This window comes from Podarcis vaucheri, assembly GCF_965113315.1.
Source record: "Podarcis vaucheri genome assembly, chromosome: 3".
Taxonomy (NCBI): Eukaryota; Metazoa; Chordata; class Lepidosauria; order Squamata; family Lacertidae; genus Podarcis; species Podarcis vaucheri.
In genome coordinates, this window is record NC_138761.1 from 29,283,649 (window position 1) to 29,302,119 (window position 18,471).

Sequence of the window (18,471 nt, forward strand, 5' to 3'; positions counted from 1 at the left end):
TAGGATCAGAGACCACAAATGTTTTTAAACATGTTTTCAAATCAACCCATGAAAAAATAAGACTTCAAAGTAAGGGCCTAATCCAGACAAAGTTACATCTTTTTCAGTTACACCGAGTTCAATGGAGAGTGGGTCTTTAATTTAAATGCAGCAGCATAAGCCTAGGTGTAGACATTATGACACCCCATGTATGTATCCCATCAAAGCAGAAAACCCACAGGTCATCCACTATCACAAACTACATGTGAAATTTTTACGTACCTATTCAACCTGCTGCTGGCAGAAATGGAAAAAAATACGCAAAACAATGATGCCATTTTATGTGTTTCGTTTGAGTAGAATTTACTGTGCAGAGGGGTAGGGTTAACTTTTGGCAGCAGCTATACATGTTCCATAACATCTACTTCCAGAATTCATTTGTGGACTGTCAATGATCATCATAAAGCTCACTCTGACATGAAGGTAATATGTGATAAATGTGACAAAATAAAATAAAGACATACTGCTGGTATACTGTCTTAAGACTCTGTAAATAAGACTACTCTAAATGTAGTATAGTTTAATCACAGTTATTATGAGGAAATACTAGTGAATTTAAATTGTTAAGAGGATAGCAAAGAATCCTATAATAGCACTTATGAGATGAAACTTAAATGAACAAGCAATGTCAAGGAGTAAGGTTCGAAAGGCATATTCCGAAAGAAAAATTTAAGTCTTGAAAATGAGTTTACAACGGTTAACAATTACCTGCCTCTGCTGTTCTCTGTGACGTCCAACGAGAAAATGTGCTGCCGGCCATATTGACTGATAAAACACGGAACTCATATACTGTGAACGGCTCCAAATCAGTGATGTTGGTGCTAGTAAGAGGTGGTTTCAAAGCATTCTCATTGGCAGATTCTATCACTGGGTGAGGACTGTACCACCCACTTGTTTCAAAAACACGATTTTCAGGAGGAAAATGTGTTCCATCCGACTGTCGGGTTCCTCTCATATATAGTTCATATCTAATAATTATACCTAGAAATAACAGTGGTTTACCAAAGATATGTCAGCCGGAAAGGATCTAAAATACTTCTGTTTCTAGTACCACCTACTGGTAGAAACATTGTCCACTGATAGCACTGTATAAATACAACTACAACCATAATACATTGCAAAACCTGCCCTCCCACAGGCTTGAGGAATTTAATTCCTATGGATTCTAGACTCTTCCAATTGCACTTCAAATTTTGTGATGTAGTTTTCATCTCAAAGCAACATGTATAAGAGAAATTTTGTTTAAGAATGCTTGCATTAGGAGTGGGAAACCTTAGTCCCAGAAGTAAATGTCACACCACCAAGCACTCTGCTTATATCTGTGGTCCTTGGTACCATACCCTTCACAGGTGTTGCTGTGGTCTAAAACACTGAGCCTCTTGGGCTTGTTGATCAGAAGGCTGGCAATTCAAATCTGCATGACAGCCCAGCTTCTGCCAACCTAGCAGTTCAAAAGCATGCCAGGGCAAGTAGATAAACAGGTACCACTGCAGCAGGAAAGTAAACAGTATTTCCGTGCGCTCTGGCACTTCTCGTGGTCCTCCATGTGCCAGTAGCAATTTAGTCATGCTGGCCACATGACCCAGAAAGCTATCTGTGGACAAATGCTGGCTCCCTTGGCCTGAAAAGTGAGATAAACACCATACCCCATAGTCACCTTTGACTAGACTTAACTATCCAGGGGCCCTTTACCATTACCTACCCCTCACCAGCCCCGCTTACCTATCAGGAGAAAAGGTTGTAAAATAATATTTTTTAAATGCACTTATATGAGCAAAACATGTTGTACCTACTTAAGCAAAAGAAATAGAATCCTACCATTTGCTTTTTGGGGTGGGTTCCATTCTATAGCCAGTGACGTAGAGTTGATAGTTTGGACAACTGGAGGATGCTGCTGTTCAGGTGGGGCCTGTGTAGTAACTATTGCCACCTCCTTGCTCTGCAAACAGCCTCCACGGGTACACGCTTGAACATAAAAACTGTATTTTGTAAATGGAATCAGATTCCAGACAGTTGTTGAGGTTTCTAAGCCTTCATACTGGTCACAGGCCTGAAGTTCAGGTAAAGAAGTGCATGTCAATACATATTTCTCTATTGGACCAGAGTCGTTTGATAGGCTTGTCCAGCTGAATGAAACAGAGTGTGGTCCAACAGGAATAACTGGGTTTAAATGCAAGTTTCCTACAGGTATCCCAGGCTGTGTTCTGTATGTCAAGGCTGCACTGCTTGTAGATCCATGGACATTGCTGGTCTCAAGGTGGTATGAATAGAAGGAATAGGGAGATAGAGAGGTATCTGTGAAGATCTGGATGCCTACAATATAAACATAAAAAGTTATATTTCAGTTGTCAGATCCCAAGGAGCCACATGTAAATTTCTCGTTTTTATTTTATTAAACCTACAATATAATGGATACTTTGTAATTACCAATGGGTGATTAGGTAAGGGCCTTCCCCAACAACGCTTTCTGCTGCTGCTGGTAAACTTGAATAAAATATTCCTTGCTTTAGTAAAGTCTCAATCAATTTAATTTCATTAATAAACAGTAATGGTTGTTTTTGCATTATTTTATGTATTAAATAGCTTCACCGTTTAATAATGTGTTATCTGAAAGCATCAGAGTTACAGAAGAAAAAGAATGGGTTTTTTTCTCCATCTATTGCCTATTCCTTCCTTCTAAAAGAACTCTCAAAATCATTTCACATTAATGTTGCAAAGCCATCAGTCAAATAATCAGGCCCGGTTTGGAGACTACTGTTAATTTTCCTTGAAAAGTTCAATGCTTCTACATTTGTAATTTGAAACTCTCATTTAGTACGAAGACCTGTATGCACGCTGTTGCACTTAGGTGGTGTCCCCTGTGTGTCTTACAGATGCTACACACATACTAAGAATATAGTCATAAACATAAGAATCTGGCAGCATTAACAAATTTATCTTAGTATTCAAATGCCAAACAGTAGATTATATTCACATCATTAATTATCATGATTGTCAGGAAATGTCAGAATGGTAATTTTTTTTTAAGGAACAGTTGTGGCTTTAGAAAATAATGATTTGTTGAACAAGCCTTTATCAGTCTCTGATTAGGAAACCAGTAGTTAGTTAATGTTTTAAGAGCAGCTGCTCATCGATGTTAATATGATTTCGAAATGGCATCAGCACACTATTCTAGAAGGATTGCTCCATTCAATTCCAAGAATATAGCAGGGACTTTAGTAAACCTCTCAGATATACATTTGAATTGCTAAACACTCTTGTTAGGGTATGAAAGATGTAAAGCATAATTTATCCCAGAATATCTGTAACTTATCCCAGAATAGTTCAGTAAGATAGTGTATGTACATAGAAAAGTGTCAGAATCTGAACTTGAAGCAAGTACTAAACTTAGGACTTCAGCAGCTGGAGGACCAGGACTCATTCTGTGCACTACTACCAATCTCTAGGCAATAAAAAAAGTAATGCAAGCATATGACAGCCAAAATGATCTATTGGCTAGAGTGCTGGACTTAGGCTGGAGACACTTGGGTTTAATTCGCTGCTCAGCTATGAAGTTCATGGGGTGATTCTGGATCAGTCAGTCTCTTAGCCTGACCTCCCTCACATGATTTTACACTTGTGATTTCAAGGATACGTGACTTTTTTTGGAGAACAGATAAACATGTGATATAGATATAAGCGACTAGACCAAATCTGCCCACATAATGTTTTCCCTCTAGAACCTAGCACAGACCCAATTCAAATGACCACTACACAGACTATTATACAACTTAAGACACTTTCCTCAAGGTGAGAGGATAGCAAACGGCTCTTCAACCCCCTCCCCTCCCCTCCAGTATGATGAGCAAGAAAGGATGTGGTGAAGCCTTACATTTATTTAATATCCCTTCTCCTGCACAACAAGACACAAGGACATAGGAGTGAGTAACTGAGGTGCTTAAGAAGAAGTTGCTGCCATGCCACAAAATCTTTTGCCATTCACATGGCGGGTGGTGGTGGTTAAAGAGATCACTTTACCTGTTCCTTGGTATAGATGAAAGTGAGTCAGTAAGGGGAGTTAAATTTGTTGGATTTGCTCATTTGAAAATATGGCTGCTGACCAGGAAATGGTAAAATCACTTGATACCAGAGCTAAACTGATTGCCTACAGGAAGCAAGGCTTGTAAGCAAGTCTTGGATGGAGTACCAGTGGGCCCTAATGTTATTAGAAGGTATCAATATCTGGACAAGGGTAGCCTAACTTCTCTCCTCTGTGCTCAGGTAACATCTAGGTTATATTTAGGACTGCCTCTGAAGACAATTCAGAAACTTCAGCTAGTGCAGAATTTGGTAGTCAGGTTGCTCAAAAGATGGTTTGAGCATCCTACTCGATCCTGGCCGGACTGCACTGGCTGCCAATTAGATTCCGGGCCAATGCAAAGCGCTGCTTTTGACCTATAAAGTTTTAAACGGCTCAGGGCCACAAAAACTCAAGGATAGCCTTCCTCCATTTGAACTGAACTGGACCCTATGATCATAATCTGAGGCCCTTCTTTGTGTGCCTCCCCCATGAGAGGTCTGGAGGATGGCAACACAAGAACAGGCTTTTTCTGTGGTGGCTTCCCATTTGTGGAATGTCCTCCCCAGGAAGGCTCTCCTTCATCATTCACTCACAGAATCATAGGCTAGTAGAGTTGGAAGGCAACACAAACCCACAACCCTGTGATTAAGAGTCTCATCCTCTGTTGAGTCATCCCAGCCTTCATTACATATTTTTAGGCTCCATGTGAAATAAAATTCTCTATAACCAAGACTTTTGCTGATTCTATGGCATTTAAATATGGGGTTTTGGCGGGGGGGATTGGTTTATTTTTGATTTTTTTCATTATGTATTTTATGTTCTCATTTTGTATTTTTATGCTGTGAACTGCCCTGTGTTCTTCGGATGAAGGGTGGTATACAAATTCAAATACATACATACATACATACAGTGAAATATACATAGGTAGTATTCATGAGCACTCACGGTAAGGGTAGTTATCCTCTGTCATATAGATTTGACTCCCATTTCTATACAGCCTGTACACAAGCCAGTTTGAATTTGGAGAATCGGGTGGATTCCAAACAAGTCTGATAGCAGAAGAATTTACAACTTCTCCTCCTGGCGGTGGTTGCTGAGAAGGAGCTGGATTACAACACAATAAAAGCCACATTTAGGCATCAAGACAACCAAACTTCGTAAGCAGAAGTGTATTTAAAAAACGAAAAGAAAGTTTCTTCTAGCAGAGGAAAATGATATGAAGCAGAAGAGCTGTGTTTCACCAGTAAAATCTTAAGAAAAGCCAAAACAAAGCAGTCAGCCAGCGTACATTAGAAATCATTATGCAAAACATCTAAAATAGCATATTTCTGCCTAAAGAATCACTTTAAGTGTGCTTTGGCTGAAAATCTGCACAATGCACACATACAGAGCAAACAGAGCAAACAAACAGATGCAGAGACATCTGAAAGGAGTAAGTAGATCCCTTGCTTCATGCTGCCTCTCCACTCACATCCTAATTCTGGTCTTTTTCTATGTATTCCCTGCAGACACCCACAAGCTTGTTTTCCCTTCAGATGTCTATTTATGCAAGCTATTCGTGGAGAAACTGACGCAGACTCAATACAGATGACCAACTTACTCAGTTGAAAGATATTCTACTATGACTTTTATTATTTTTCCATATTAATGAAAATGTGGTGGGCTTTTCCCCCTGCCAAAGGTTCTAATGAGTGATGAACACTGAGGGCCTCATCAAGTTAAAAGGCTTCCCCACAAAAAATTCACCACAGTAACAGTATTCTTCAGCATGTGACAATGGCTGGGGAAGATATTTCCTCAAGCCATAGAGTCGACTCACAACCTGGTGTCAACTAGAGTTTTTGGACTACAACTCCCATGATCCCTTGCCATTAGCCATACTAGCTGAGACTGGTGGGAGTTGCAGTCCAAAATCCCTGAAGAGGCCCAAACTATAGAGGATTGCTGTACAGTGGTGCCTCGCAAGACGAAATTAATCCGTTCCACAAGTCTCTTCGTCTTGCGTTTTTTTTTGTCTTGCGAAGCACGGCTATTAGCGGCTTAGCGGCTATTAATGGCTTAGCGGCTTAGCGGTTATTAACGGCTTAGCGGCTTTCAGAAAAAGGAAACAAACTCGCAAGAACTCGCAAGACGTTTCGTTTTGCGAACCAAGCCCCTAGGGAAATTCGTCTTGCGGAACGACTCAAAAAACGGAAAACTCTTTCGTCTTGCGCATTTTTCATCTTGCGAGGCATTCGTCTTGCGAGGTACCACTGTACTGTCTTTTTAAAAAAGAAACATCTTGCCTTTTCTGCTTTCCTCCCTTAGATGTCAGATTTTAAATCTTAATTTCTATTCCGAGCTTTGCTAATATATTTTGAAGCATTATCAGGCTTGCGAGATATTTTACATTTTAAATATCTTAAATATTTATTTAAGTTTTAATGTGTACATGAACACCCTTTAATGTATGAATAAAACTCCTCACTTGCAGACTTAGAAAATTGGTTGTGTATAGCTGGAATATAGTGAGCATGAAAAGGAAGGAAAAAATATACATAAAGGTGATGTCTTGTTCCCACAATAAATGATTATTTAAATAATAAATTTAATCCTATAAGGGCCAGATAACTACAGTATGTTTCAGGGTTTTGTTTTTAAGTGAGAAACTGTAGTCATACCTTGTGGTTCCTTGTGTTTTATGATGAAGGGACAGTGTGGGGTACGTGTACATATATTGATCTTGATTTTAAGGTGTGAAATTACGCACAATACACTTCACGGTCTTAAAAGCAACACAGCAGAGAATTTTACAGGCTTAAAAGCAATGCAGTTTTCTTTTTAAAAAGCCAGAAAAATTTTCCTAAGAGAAACAAAACAACTCCAAAGAGAGGAGAGAAATGTTTTATTGACCCATTTGAAACAACACTTTGAAACTATTATCACAATGAATAAAATGTTAAGACTGTGAGAACATATTAACCCTTCTGCTTCCTTAAACGTAGAACCTGGATGTAGTGAGAAGAAAACACTGAAGCAATGAATGGTGGCAGAGGACTTCCATGTTGTGTGAATATATAAAAATACGTTTTTGATGATATGCAATTTCCAGGCTCTTTATATTAAAAAAAGAACTTTCCTTTCATAAACATATAACTTAGAAGAGTAGAAGAGAGCAACAGTCTTATTACAGATCTCTGTAAGGTATTCTGGGAACCTCTTTTGCCTGAAGAGCAAGGTAAAAATCCTTCAAATAAATATAGAAATGAGTACGCTGGTCTCTTTTAAATGCAACAGGGAAGGAAAACACCAGGATATATTAAGCAATGTAGAGACTCACAAGGTAGCATGTGTTTTGCTCCTGTCCATTACAAATAACTGTCCCTAAAGATTAGGTATTAAAAATAGAGCCTTGCAATTGGCAGCAATTATACTAGCAAAGTCAAGTTAAAATTGCTAGAGAGAATACACTGGTAGCTATTGGAGGAATGTGATTGTGTTAGAAGGAAATGATTATTGCGCTCTTATTACTAAAGTTTCATTGCCTCCACAGATGTTCAAGTATGGTGTACATTAGAACCATAAAGTTAAAGAAATAACTGATTTTGAAGCATTATGGGCTTTCTATATTTCACTCAACAAATGTTACTGTTGTCTATACTCACAAATGGAGAAATATTTTTGTTTTTAAATATATATCATGATATTTTTTGGAGAATTAAATTTTATTACTTATCTTAAATTATGCTACATAATTTACAGTGCAGTCCTAAAATGTATTATCAGAAGTAAACTCCACCTGCCTTTAATGAATTCAATGGGGCTTATTCCCAGGGAAGTGCATATAGGATTGCAGCTTCAAGGCACAATCCAACAAGACCTTTTCCTGAATAAGCTCCTTTGAACTGAATGGGAGCCCTGGCCATTTCAGAAGGGGTTCGGCCATTAAATTCTGTGATAAAGGTTTTACACTGTCTTTAAAACATTGGCGTTGAAACTGGTTTTATATGTGCAGTAGTTTTTGTTTTTTCATAGGTAATAAGTTTTTTATTGTTTTTATATATGCAATTTCTTTAACTGTTTTTATATATGTGATTGTTTCTATATGTTCTTATTGCACTGTACATCGCTATGAGATGCCTCATAGGAAATTATTAGTAAATTTAATAAAATAATAAAATATGCCCAGGCTGGGACCTGGTAAAGCCCCCTATGGAATTTAGTAGATGTTGTAAGGTAAACTGCTTCGTTGTGGACCATTAACCCTCTTAAGGCATTACAGCTCCTACTTTTCTCTACACAGGAGCTGTGGGCAGGAATTCACTGAGTAGCCTTACCTGCTGGTGTTTATGCAAAAAGCACAAGCATCTGTAGCAGCCCACACATACAAACAACAGCTTCCAAACAACCTGGAACCTTGATTTCCCAACGTTCAGGATGTCATGGAAGCCTTCAAACATACAAGCTGTACATGTGACATCATCAACATTTGCTATATTACCTGCCCTTCACCAACAAGTCCCAGGGCAGGTTACAACAATTTAAAATTCAGTATTAAAAACAGCTAAAGCAGATTGCAATAACACACATCTCAGGTGTCAAAGCCCAGTGTAAAGAGGTGCATCTTCAGAATTTACTGAAAGCTGCATAGTGAAGAAGCCAGAGGCACTTCTTTCAGGAGGGAATTCCACAACTTAGCGACTGCCACAAAAATGCCCTCTCCCAGGCCGCCGCAACCTGGAAAGGTGGAACTTAAAACCCCAGAAGGTCTGTAGGGAAGGAAGTGGTATTGAAGGCCTAAGTCATTTAGGAGCTTAAATACTAACATGAGCACTTTGAATCGGCAGCCAGTACTGTACAGTTGTTTTAGAACACGGTTCTATGCGTTTTAAAGTCAACTGCAGCCATTAATGTGGTCCCTGTATTCTGGACCAGTAGAAGTTTCCAAGCTGTCCTCAAGGGCAGCGCCACACAGAGTGTATTGCAATAATCCAATCTGGAAGTCACCAGAACATGGAGTACCATGGCCAAGTCATTTCTACCCAAAAGGGACCATAGCGGGTGACCCTTGCCATAGCTGGAAATGGGCACTCTGAGTCACCGAAGCCAATTGGGATTCAAGAGACAATGTTCATGAGACAACATGTTTCATCACGATAAATGTTTGTGCCCTTTGTGCAGGCAGCAGGGGATGTGGCTTCTTAATGCATCCTCCCTCCCATATAGAGAAATCTGGGACATACTATGCCTGAAGAGGACTTCTGTTAAATGTAGGGATCCGAATAAAGCTCAAGAAGGGGAGGTTTTCAGAGTAAGTCATTTTCCAACACAAGTTACAGTATGTCTAGAAAACTGGAGCATCAATATAATTTCCTTCCTTTCATTGATACGAAAATCCATGCTGCCTTTGATGCAAAGTATCATGTGATGCCTCTTAAGTACCAAAACATAATATTTCTCCTAATATATTAATGAGGAGGGAGTTCAGGTTGTGAGTAGCAGCTATTTTGAGTGTTACACTAATACTAACAATCAGCAAACCAGTTAATTTGAAAGATTTGCTCTTACGACCAACAACCACTTACTTTTACTGCAGCCAAATAGGTTGTGGACGTCCAAATTACTAGCACTGGGAACACAGTTGTCACATTTTGAGCCAGTTACAAATGGTTTGCACACACATTGTCCGGTAATAGGATGACAAGTTCCATTAATGGCTCCTGCAGGATGACAATTACAACGCTGACATCTATAAACAAAAACAAATCAAGAAAGTAATGAAAGCACATTAACACTTCAGTTAGACATAGCAGGGATTAATTCTGTGGCTTTTTTCAGACACATAATTAAGCATTGGAGATGAAGAACCTTAGAAACTGGTCTGTAGTAGAAAAAGTAAAAAATGCAATCCTTTTTTATAAAAAGCTTCCATTCACAATCAAGTATGGTGTTTCTTTTACTTATGACCTAGACTTCTAGAACAACAGTAATGCCCTCCAATTGTTGGGGGACAATTCATCCCTTGCTAAAGTGACAGGGGAATATCTGTTCCTTTAGGGAGGGGAGAGTTTAATTGTGCTGAACATTTTGGAGAAGGGAAGGTTTGGCACATGTTATTTATGCAAGAGGTGTTTTCTTAACTTCCAAAAAAAGAGTCTCAGTTAAGTTCCATTAGTAAAAAAGGGCTTCTTATGGGAAGCCTAAGGAAACCTCTGACTGTCTAAGACAGTCATTCCCAGGTGTATTGAGGACACATTTTCAAACTGGATGGCAGTAGAGCCTCTGTACCTTATGGAAGCTGGTTTCTTCGAGTGGTCAGCTTGGCTTTGTTCTCAATTTATATGTTAAAAGGAAACTGTGGTGCAGTCGCCCTGATGGCCTGTATCATGGCCTAGGTGAGAGTGTGAACAAATAACCGAGACATGTATAAGTGAAAATTAGCCACAACTTTCTTGACTAACAGACACAGGCAGGGTTGGCAATACCTTGATTTAGTTCTAGATAACCATTTCTACTTTTATTTTATCCAGTGTCTGTTGTTGTATTTTTTAATCTTTTATTATAAATCCTCAATCTCCAGCAACTGAAAGATCTACAGGTATAGGATGCCATACAAATTTAATAAATAATAATAATAAAGCTGGATAAGACTGTGCTCTGGACAGTGGACACCTTCACTAGTGACAATGTATTAACCAGCAGATGCAAATAACATTATGATCAAAGCATCTTGCAAATATGCCAAAGAGTACTACTGGGGATTCCACCAGGCCAGAATGCAGAAGACTACTTGGAAAATCTGTGTTAGGCAACACTGAGAGGATTCAATGGTGCAGGAGAAAAAGACACCCACATCACTGCTGCAGAGTAGGTTCAATAGCAAACTGTAACCTGTGTTCACAAGGGACGCGGGTGGCGCTGTGGGTTAAACCACAGAGGCTAGGACTTGCCGATCAGAAGGTTGGCGGTTCGAATCCCCGCAACAGGGTGAGCTCCCCTTGCTCGGTCCCTGCTCCTGCCAACCTAGCAGTTCGAAAGCACGTCAAAAGTGCAAGTAGATAAATAGGGAAGGTAAACGGCGTTTCCGTGTGCTGCTCTGGTTCACCAGAAGCGGCTTAGTCATGCTGGCCACATGATCCGGAAGCTGTACGCCGGCTCCCTCAGCCAATAAAGCAAGATGAGCACCGCAACCCCAGAGTCGGTCACAATTTGACCTAATGGTCAGGGGTCCTTTACCTTTACCTTTAACCTGAGTTCTGGTCAAACAGGTTGTGCAGGTTTTGAGGAAGCTTCAAAACCTGTGTTACCAGAGAAGATACTGAGATTTTTCAATGCAGTGTACATTAAGAGTCATGATCCAGCCTTCTTAAAATATATATTATCTACCTTCATGCTAACAATTCAAATGAAATTTTAGAGACTACTGTTTTTGCTTTTTTTTAATTAAGCAACTCTTGTTTGAAATAAAATATGTAAGGTTGCTTAAAATGAATTTGCAAAAACAGTTCACATGCATTTGACAATTGCATCTCTCTCCTTTTAGCAAAAGAATTTCTTCAGTAACTCTTGCTGTGTGATCTCCTGAGTTCAACACCCTTTAAAAGACTGATAAAAGCTAATGCTGCAAAATAAGCTGCAAATTTGTGTTGTGGAATAATATTCCTTTGGGAATAAATAAAAAAATTCCCTTGGAAACTATAATACTGCATTTTCTCCTTTTATAATCAAGAGCAAAGGGTATTTCCCACCAAACTGCATTAAGTGTTTTCAACCACAGATTGCCTACAATTCCCCCATCAAACAGTTTCTGTTTAGACTATTAAATGTCATCATAAGTGTAGACAAGTATATAGAAACTGAGAGAGCTGCTATATGCTCGGCAGTTCAATATTTAATACTTTATAATTTTGTATTGATACTTAGCTTCTACTCATTTTGGAAGAGTTTAAGGTGTCTCCAAAAGTATATTTTTTAATATATAAAAAAGATTATCCCAATTATTTTATCTTCTAGAGGTCCTTAATATCCGCCCCCCTGAGAATTTCAGTTTCTGTGATTCACTCATGACTCATTTTACACGAAAATAATAAATATATGATCTATGTAACATGCTATGCAAACATTATTGTTTCTTTATTTCTACTTAAATTCTTATAACTCCACAATCAGTCTCCTGGCCAGGTACACTTCTTTAAAAGCCCATTGGTGGGTGTCAATGTGTTATGCCCCAAGCATTTCAGGAAGCGTGGGGACTGATGCAATAATGCTATAAAAATTGCTTCTCTTAACATCAGACCATTTTAGAAGGCTGTTTCTTTTCACTCCTGTATTCGAATGACTGGGAGGAAAAAAAGGCTGGAAATACCAGCCCAGTGCTGTGGGGATGATTAGGGAGGCAGGAGAGGTTATATTATTTAATGATATCCTTCCTAACTTGCGCAAGCAAGTTCCATTTTTTAGCAGAGTTCCAAACATCCCCCTTTTTAAATTACGCAGCGATCAGCTGGTTGCTGACTCATCTGAGTCTTTCTATTAAAGATTCCTTCCTGGTAAAATCCCTTCTAATCCCTTTTAAAAAGAATAAACACAATAATCTGATTAACGTTAATATAAAAGTAGTTTACTCATGGATTCGTTCGGGTTCACAGACATATCCCTGAAGGCAGGCTTAGGTTACATAACAACTAGAACTATTCCATAAAGAAGTTAGTCCCAAGTGACTGCGACTAAGCAATCACTTCTCCAAACACAAAGCAACATACAAAATGGAGAACACACACTGATCAGAACACGGAGGCCGTGTGCTCCTCCATGCTAGTACAACAGACCACACCCTCTTCAAGTCACATGTAGTGGAAGTCTGTCCCAGCTCAGGAGGAAACAAGAAGTCTTCTCCTAGGGGTACAAAACACCCCCTAGCATGTCCACTGTAGGAATGTTATACTTGACTGCAGTTTTACATCCCACAAGTGCTAGTAGGTCTGTTCACATATTTATTGACGATGATGACAATATTGGAGTCCTTACCCACCCTTCAACATAAAGTCCCAGAGCAAGTTGCCCCAAGATAAAACATAGAAGACAAATCAGTTAAAACAATTCACAATCAGAATATGGTGGGTCAACACATAGTATCAAGGGCCAGAATTACTCACAAGTAGAAAGCATGCATGTTGAGGAGTATTAGGGCCACTTATCTCCCTTCCCAAAGCTGTGTCTCTCCTTCAATGCCCACTGTTGCTGTTGTCATGCTCAGCATCATAGTTGTAGTGGAGATCTTTCTCCTCTGTGCTTTAAAGACCTTTTTCAACAAGCTTTCCCTCTAGCTACAATACATGAAGAGGGCCAATATCTTCTCCCAAAGTTAAACTGGACCCCTATCCTTGGCTGGGCGATGGCTCTTCCCACCACCACAAGACTGTTTTCAATGCTGGGTAAAGACAAGACTACAGTAGGGGCTAATCAGGATAGAGAGCTGTTCTGAACTTCATTTAACAAGCTGATAGACTTGTTTGGCGCTCCTCTTGCTCTCAAGCTTGGGAGCTCTCAAGCTGGGGAGTCTGTGCACAGGGATTGCACAGCTTACTTAGAAATTAGACTTGGGGGGATTTTTCACACCTCTTAGTTGTGTGGGTTTTTTGTCCAGGACATGGACAAAAAGCATAGAGAATTTTCCCATGTGACTTGCTTAGCCGTTTGATGAGCATATATCCTCACCAAACACACATAATTTTGAAAAAATAATAATTGTCCAGTAGCACCTTAGAAACCAACTAAGTTTGTTCTGGGTATAAGCTTTCATGGTCTCTAAGGTGCTACTGAACAATTTTTTAATTTTTTAATTTATTTTTACTGCATCAGACCAACATGGCTACCTACCTGAATCTATAATTTTGAAAAGACAATTTTAACAAGTCAACTCTGCAATGAACACTCACCTCCCAGCTTCAGAGTCAAATCCATAATAGTAGTCCCTGCAGTGGTCACATCTCTTCCCAGCTACAGAAGAATCTTGGCAAATGCACTGGCCAGTGAGACTGTTGCAAACCTCTTCTACTGAACCAGTTGGGTGGCATAAACAGGGAATGCAACCATTAATACCACGCAGAGAAGCATAAAATCCTGATAAAGAAGAAACAATGGTGTGAAAATAAGACCACTGTCATCTGAGAAGGAAAATGATGTAAAACAGCATTATGAGCACTGATTTTTTTTTATGCTGTAATTATAATGTTTATCTTATTCTTCGGTTGCTAGTTTGTTAATAGAATTTTATAGATTGTAATTGTTTTACTGATGATTTGTTAATTATGTTATATGATTTATTCTGTACTTGAGATGTTCTGTTCTGTTATCATTATTTATTGTTTGTAAGCCGCTTTGGGATTCATTTGAATGGAAAGCTCCATAAAAATACAATCAATAAACTAAGTTCTATCCAGAGTAGACCCTAATAAATGGATATGAGATAGTTATGTCTATTAATTTCAGTGGGTAGTATTGAACTAAATTTTACTCAGAGCACACTCATTGAAATTAATGGACCTAACTTAGTTGTGTTCTTTAATTCCAGTGGTTCTACCCTGAGTGAAACTTAGTTGAATACCACTCTGGATAGGACTAATATTGGATAAAACCCCATATTTCTGAGCCAGCAAAAACAGAGCAGTAATGTAAATGAGATACAAGTCCTTTAGTGTAGTAGAAATGAAATATCTAAAAGCTCAATAATATTCACATGTTTATTGTTGTTTACACAAACATGTACGGAGGTCATAGCAAATCCCATAGCCAGCATAAACAGTTTGCTCTCTGTGGTTTTTGCTGTCAATTGACCATAAAAAAAAAAGAAAAAGCTAAAGTAGAATAAATCCCTGCCTTTCCTTATCAAGGACAAAGGTGATTTACTATCCCAGGAAGTCCTGACATAATTTCTCTGCATTGCCCAGCCTGCTCTCTGATTAAATGCCTGCTTCTGAGGGTCGGGACGTGGGACATGGGTGGCGCTGTGGGTTAAACCACAGAGCCTAGGACTTGCCGATCAGAAGGTCGGCGGTTCGAATCCCCATGATGGGGGTGAGCTCCCGTTGCTCGGTCCCTGCTCCTGCCAACCTAGCAGTTCGAAAGCATGTCAAAAGTGCAAGTAGATAAATAGGTACCGCTCCGGCAGGAAGGTAAACGACGTTTCTGTGCGCTGCTCTGGTTCGCCAGAAGCGGCTTAGTCATGCTGGTCACATGACCCGGAAGCTGTACACCAGCTCCCCCGGCTAATAAAGCGAGATGAGCGCCGCAACCCCAGAGTCGGCCACGACTGGACCTAAGGGTCAGGGGTCCCTTTACCCTTTACCTTACTGAAGGTCAGTGGGTCAGTAACACTGGGTATTGGGGTGGAGAGGGGCAGTCCTATCTATCAATGCAACAGTGGTACATCAGGGGACTAAGCAGCAGCAGTGTCCCACCACCACCAAGATGGGATGGGTCGAGGCAGTGGCCAGCTTAGGGGAGCTGTGGGTTGGCAGCAGCAGCCCCATAAGCCAAACCAGACCTAACTTGTCCACCCATTTCTCAATCTCTTCCCCCAAGTAGCTTGCACAGAATCAGCACTTTTGAGATCCAGAGACATGCCCTTGAGTACATTATTTGAAATATAGTAAAAGAAACAACCACATCTTGCAACAGACAGTTTTCAAGCTGGTTTTGTTCTCATTTCCTTACCTGGTTTACACACATTGCACCTTCTTCCGTGGTGATGAGGCAGACAAACACATTGTCCATTGAGCTGGTCACAAACTGTTCCTGGTCCTGTTCCCAGAGGATCACAGTCACAAATCTCACAGCCAAGAACGTTCTGAGTAGTGAGATTGTACGTATGAGGCATGCACTGACTGCACCGAAGGCCTGTGACGCTAGCTTTGCAAGGACATTGTCCCGTTGATTTGTCACACAGCAAAGAGCCGTTTACTGTACCAGCCTTATCACAGTTACAGGGTAGACAGGCTAAGGAATCATTTTGCTGCACTTGGTAGTACCCATCTAAGCAGTCACTACATCGCCTTTCCCCAAAGTTAGGCTTGCAGATACACTGCCCTGTGTAATGATCACACGCTGTACCAAAAACAGATCCTGACATTTGACAGTCACAAGGCTTACATCCAAAAGCATCCAGCCCGTAAAAACCATCAATGCAAGCATCACAATGAAGCCCTTTGATATTTTCCTTACAATTGCATTGACCAGTAGAAGGATTGCAGAAATTGTTCACAGACCCATGGATATTACACTGGCAAGCTTCACAACCATCGTTCTTTAAAGTATGAAGAAGTTTATATCCAAAGTTGCAGTGATCACATCTTAAACCTAAAGAAAGAAAGATCATCATTAAAATAAGGAAATTGAGCGGGGGGTGGGGGTGGGATATAAACTTTACATTGCTGAAGTTCCACTGTAGAAATCCTTGAAATGGAAGAGACTAATAGGACATCTAGGCCAATTCCAAACCAGCACAACTCTGACCAGCTATAGAACACACCGTAAGTAGAAGAACCACAGAAAGGTGTCTAAACAACAAATTCTAGCCAATTCAGGAAAAAAACCCATGTCAAATACATTTAACAGTCTAGAATAGAGAGTCAACAGCCAACAGGATCTGGGGGAAATTCCTTCCTGACCTAGAATATAGCTTGGCCAAGAACAAAATACAGTTCAAAGGATAGGCACAACTTACACATGAACAATGTCCCGTCTCCAGCAAGTACACCTGCAATCAATGATGAATCAACTATCATATTAGGAACCAATTCAGCTGTGAATGCTAGGCTCAAAGACAGAGCATTTGCTGTGCAGGCAGGCAGGTCTCAGATTTGGCCCTGGCCTCTTTATGTAGGGATAAAAAAGATGAAGACCCCAGAGAGCACTCAGTGTAGACAATAGTACTGATACAATATGGGGCTAGATGTGTCAGTGGTGTGATTTAGCATAAGGCATCTTTCTTTGATACTATTACAGTGGTACCTTGGGTTAAGTACTTAATTCGTTCCGGAGGTCCGTTCTTAACCTGAAACTGTTCTTAACCTGAAGTACCACTCTAGCTAATGGGGCCTCCTGCTGTTGCCGCACCGCCAGAGCACGATTTCTGTTCTCATCCTGAAGCTAAGTTCTTAACCCGAGGTAATATTTCTGGGTTAGCAGAGTCTGTAACCTGAAGCGTAGGTAACCTGAAGCGTATGTAACCCGAGGTACCACTGTACATACATACATACATACATACATACATGTATAACCAAAACCAGTATATCAAGTCCACATGTTTTCCTCTTCCAAAGTCATGACTTTATGCTGCCTCAGGCATGGATTATGAGGGGTTTATGAACTTCTGATTTTCATTCAGGAATTGCATTGTTTCTAATGTATAAACTGCACTACCAAAAAAATTAAATCCAGAATATAATTTGAGAAATGCCAACCCACATTTATGCATCTCTTGCCTTTTTATGTAATGAAAATAAAATTATCACCACCCTGCCATTGTTTAACTGCACCATACAATAAAATAAAATACAGTGGTGCCCCGCAAGACGAATGCCTCGCAAGACGGAAAACCCGCTAGATGAAAGGGTTTTCCATTTTTGAGCTGCTTTGCAAGACGATTTTCCCTATGGGCTTGCTTTGCAAGACAAAAACGTCTTGCAAGTGTTCCGATTTTTTTTCGCTTTCCCCCCTTTTTCTAAGCCGCTAAGCCGCTAATAGCCTTTTAGCCGCTAATCCGCTAAGCCTTTAATAGCCACTAAGCCTTTAATAGCCGCTAAACCGCTAATAGCGCTAATCCGCTAAGCCGCTAATAGGGTTGCTTCGCATGACGAAAAAACCGCTAAACGAAGAGACTCGCGGAACGGATTAATTTCGTCTTGCGAGGCACCACTGTAAAATGGAAGTCCCGTGTTTTAACAAGTTCATTCTTTTTCCAAAAAAAAGTTACATAAAAATACAAATATATATATTTAGAATCTCCTATGTAGAAAAAGCATCTCCCCAAACGGTGGGAAATACATTATATATGGATAAAAACTGGAGAACTCCAACAGACGGCAAGTTCCTTTAGCAGTGATGAATGGCTCACCTAAGGCATATCATTTAATTTCAATAAGGAAAATAAAAAAGGACCACTATTGCCGCAAATTTTAAAAATAACTGTATTGTTAACAAGAATTATGACTCATTTTGAACTATTAAAATTGGTCTACATGGATTCATATCATATCAGTTTTAAAAATATGCACCGTGCTTATTTGAATATGCCATACATATTCCTGACAGGTAATCTATTCCTAACGATACTGAGAAAGGCCTACAGGGCATCACATTCAATGTTAACAAGTACAGGGGAGTTAGCACGC

At 39.8% G+C, this 18,471-nt stretch overlaps 1 protein-coding gene across 7 annotated transcripts in view; it reads right to left on the reverse strand.

Moving 5' to 3' along the window:
* The window catches only part of USH2A (usherin), a 432,976-nt gene that overhangs the window by 338,806 nt on the left and 75,699 nt on the right, over positions 1-18,471 (reverse strand). For all 7 annotated transcript variants that reach the window (XR_014218160.1, XM_082217159.1, XM_082217162.1 and 4 more), the window contains 6 exons: positions 15,794-16,435; positions 14,017-14,200; positions 9,664-9,827; positions 5,045-5,203; positions 1,858-2,352; positions 748-1,020 (listed from right to left, as the gene is read on the reverse strand). Coding sequence is in view for 6 of the 7 variants with exons in the window: in XM_082217159.1 (XP_082073285.1) it covers positions 748-1,020; positions 1,858-2,352; positions 5,045-5,203; positions 9,664-9,827; positions 14,017-14,200; positions 15,794-16,435 (1,917 nt within the window). In the remaining variant the exon portion in view is untranslated. The remainder of the gene's footprint in view (positions 1-747; positions 1,021-1,857; positions 2,353-5,044; positions 5,204-9,663; positions 9,828-14,016; positions 14,201-15,793; positions 16,436-18,471) is intronic.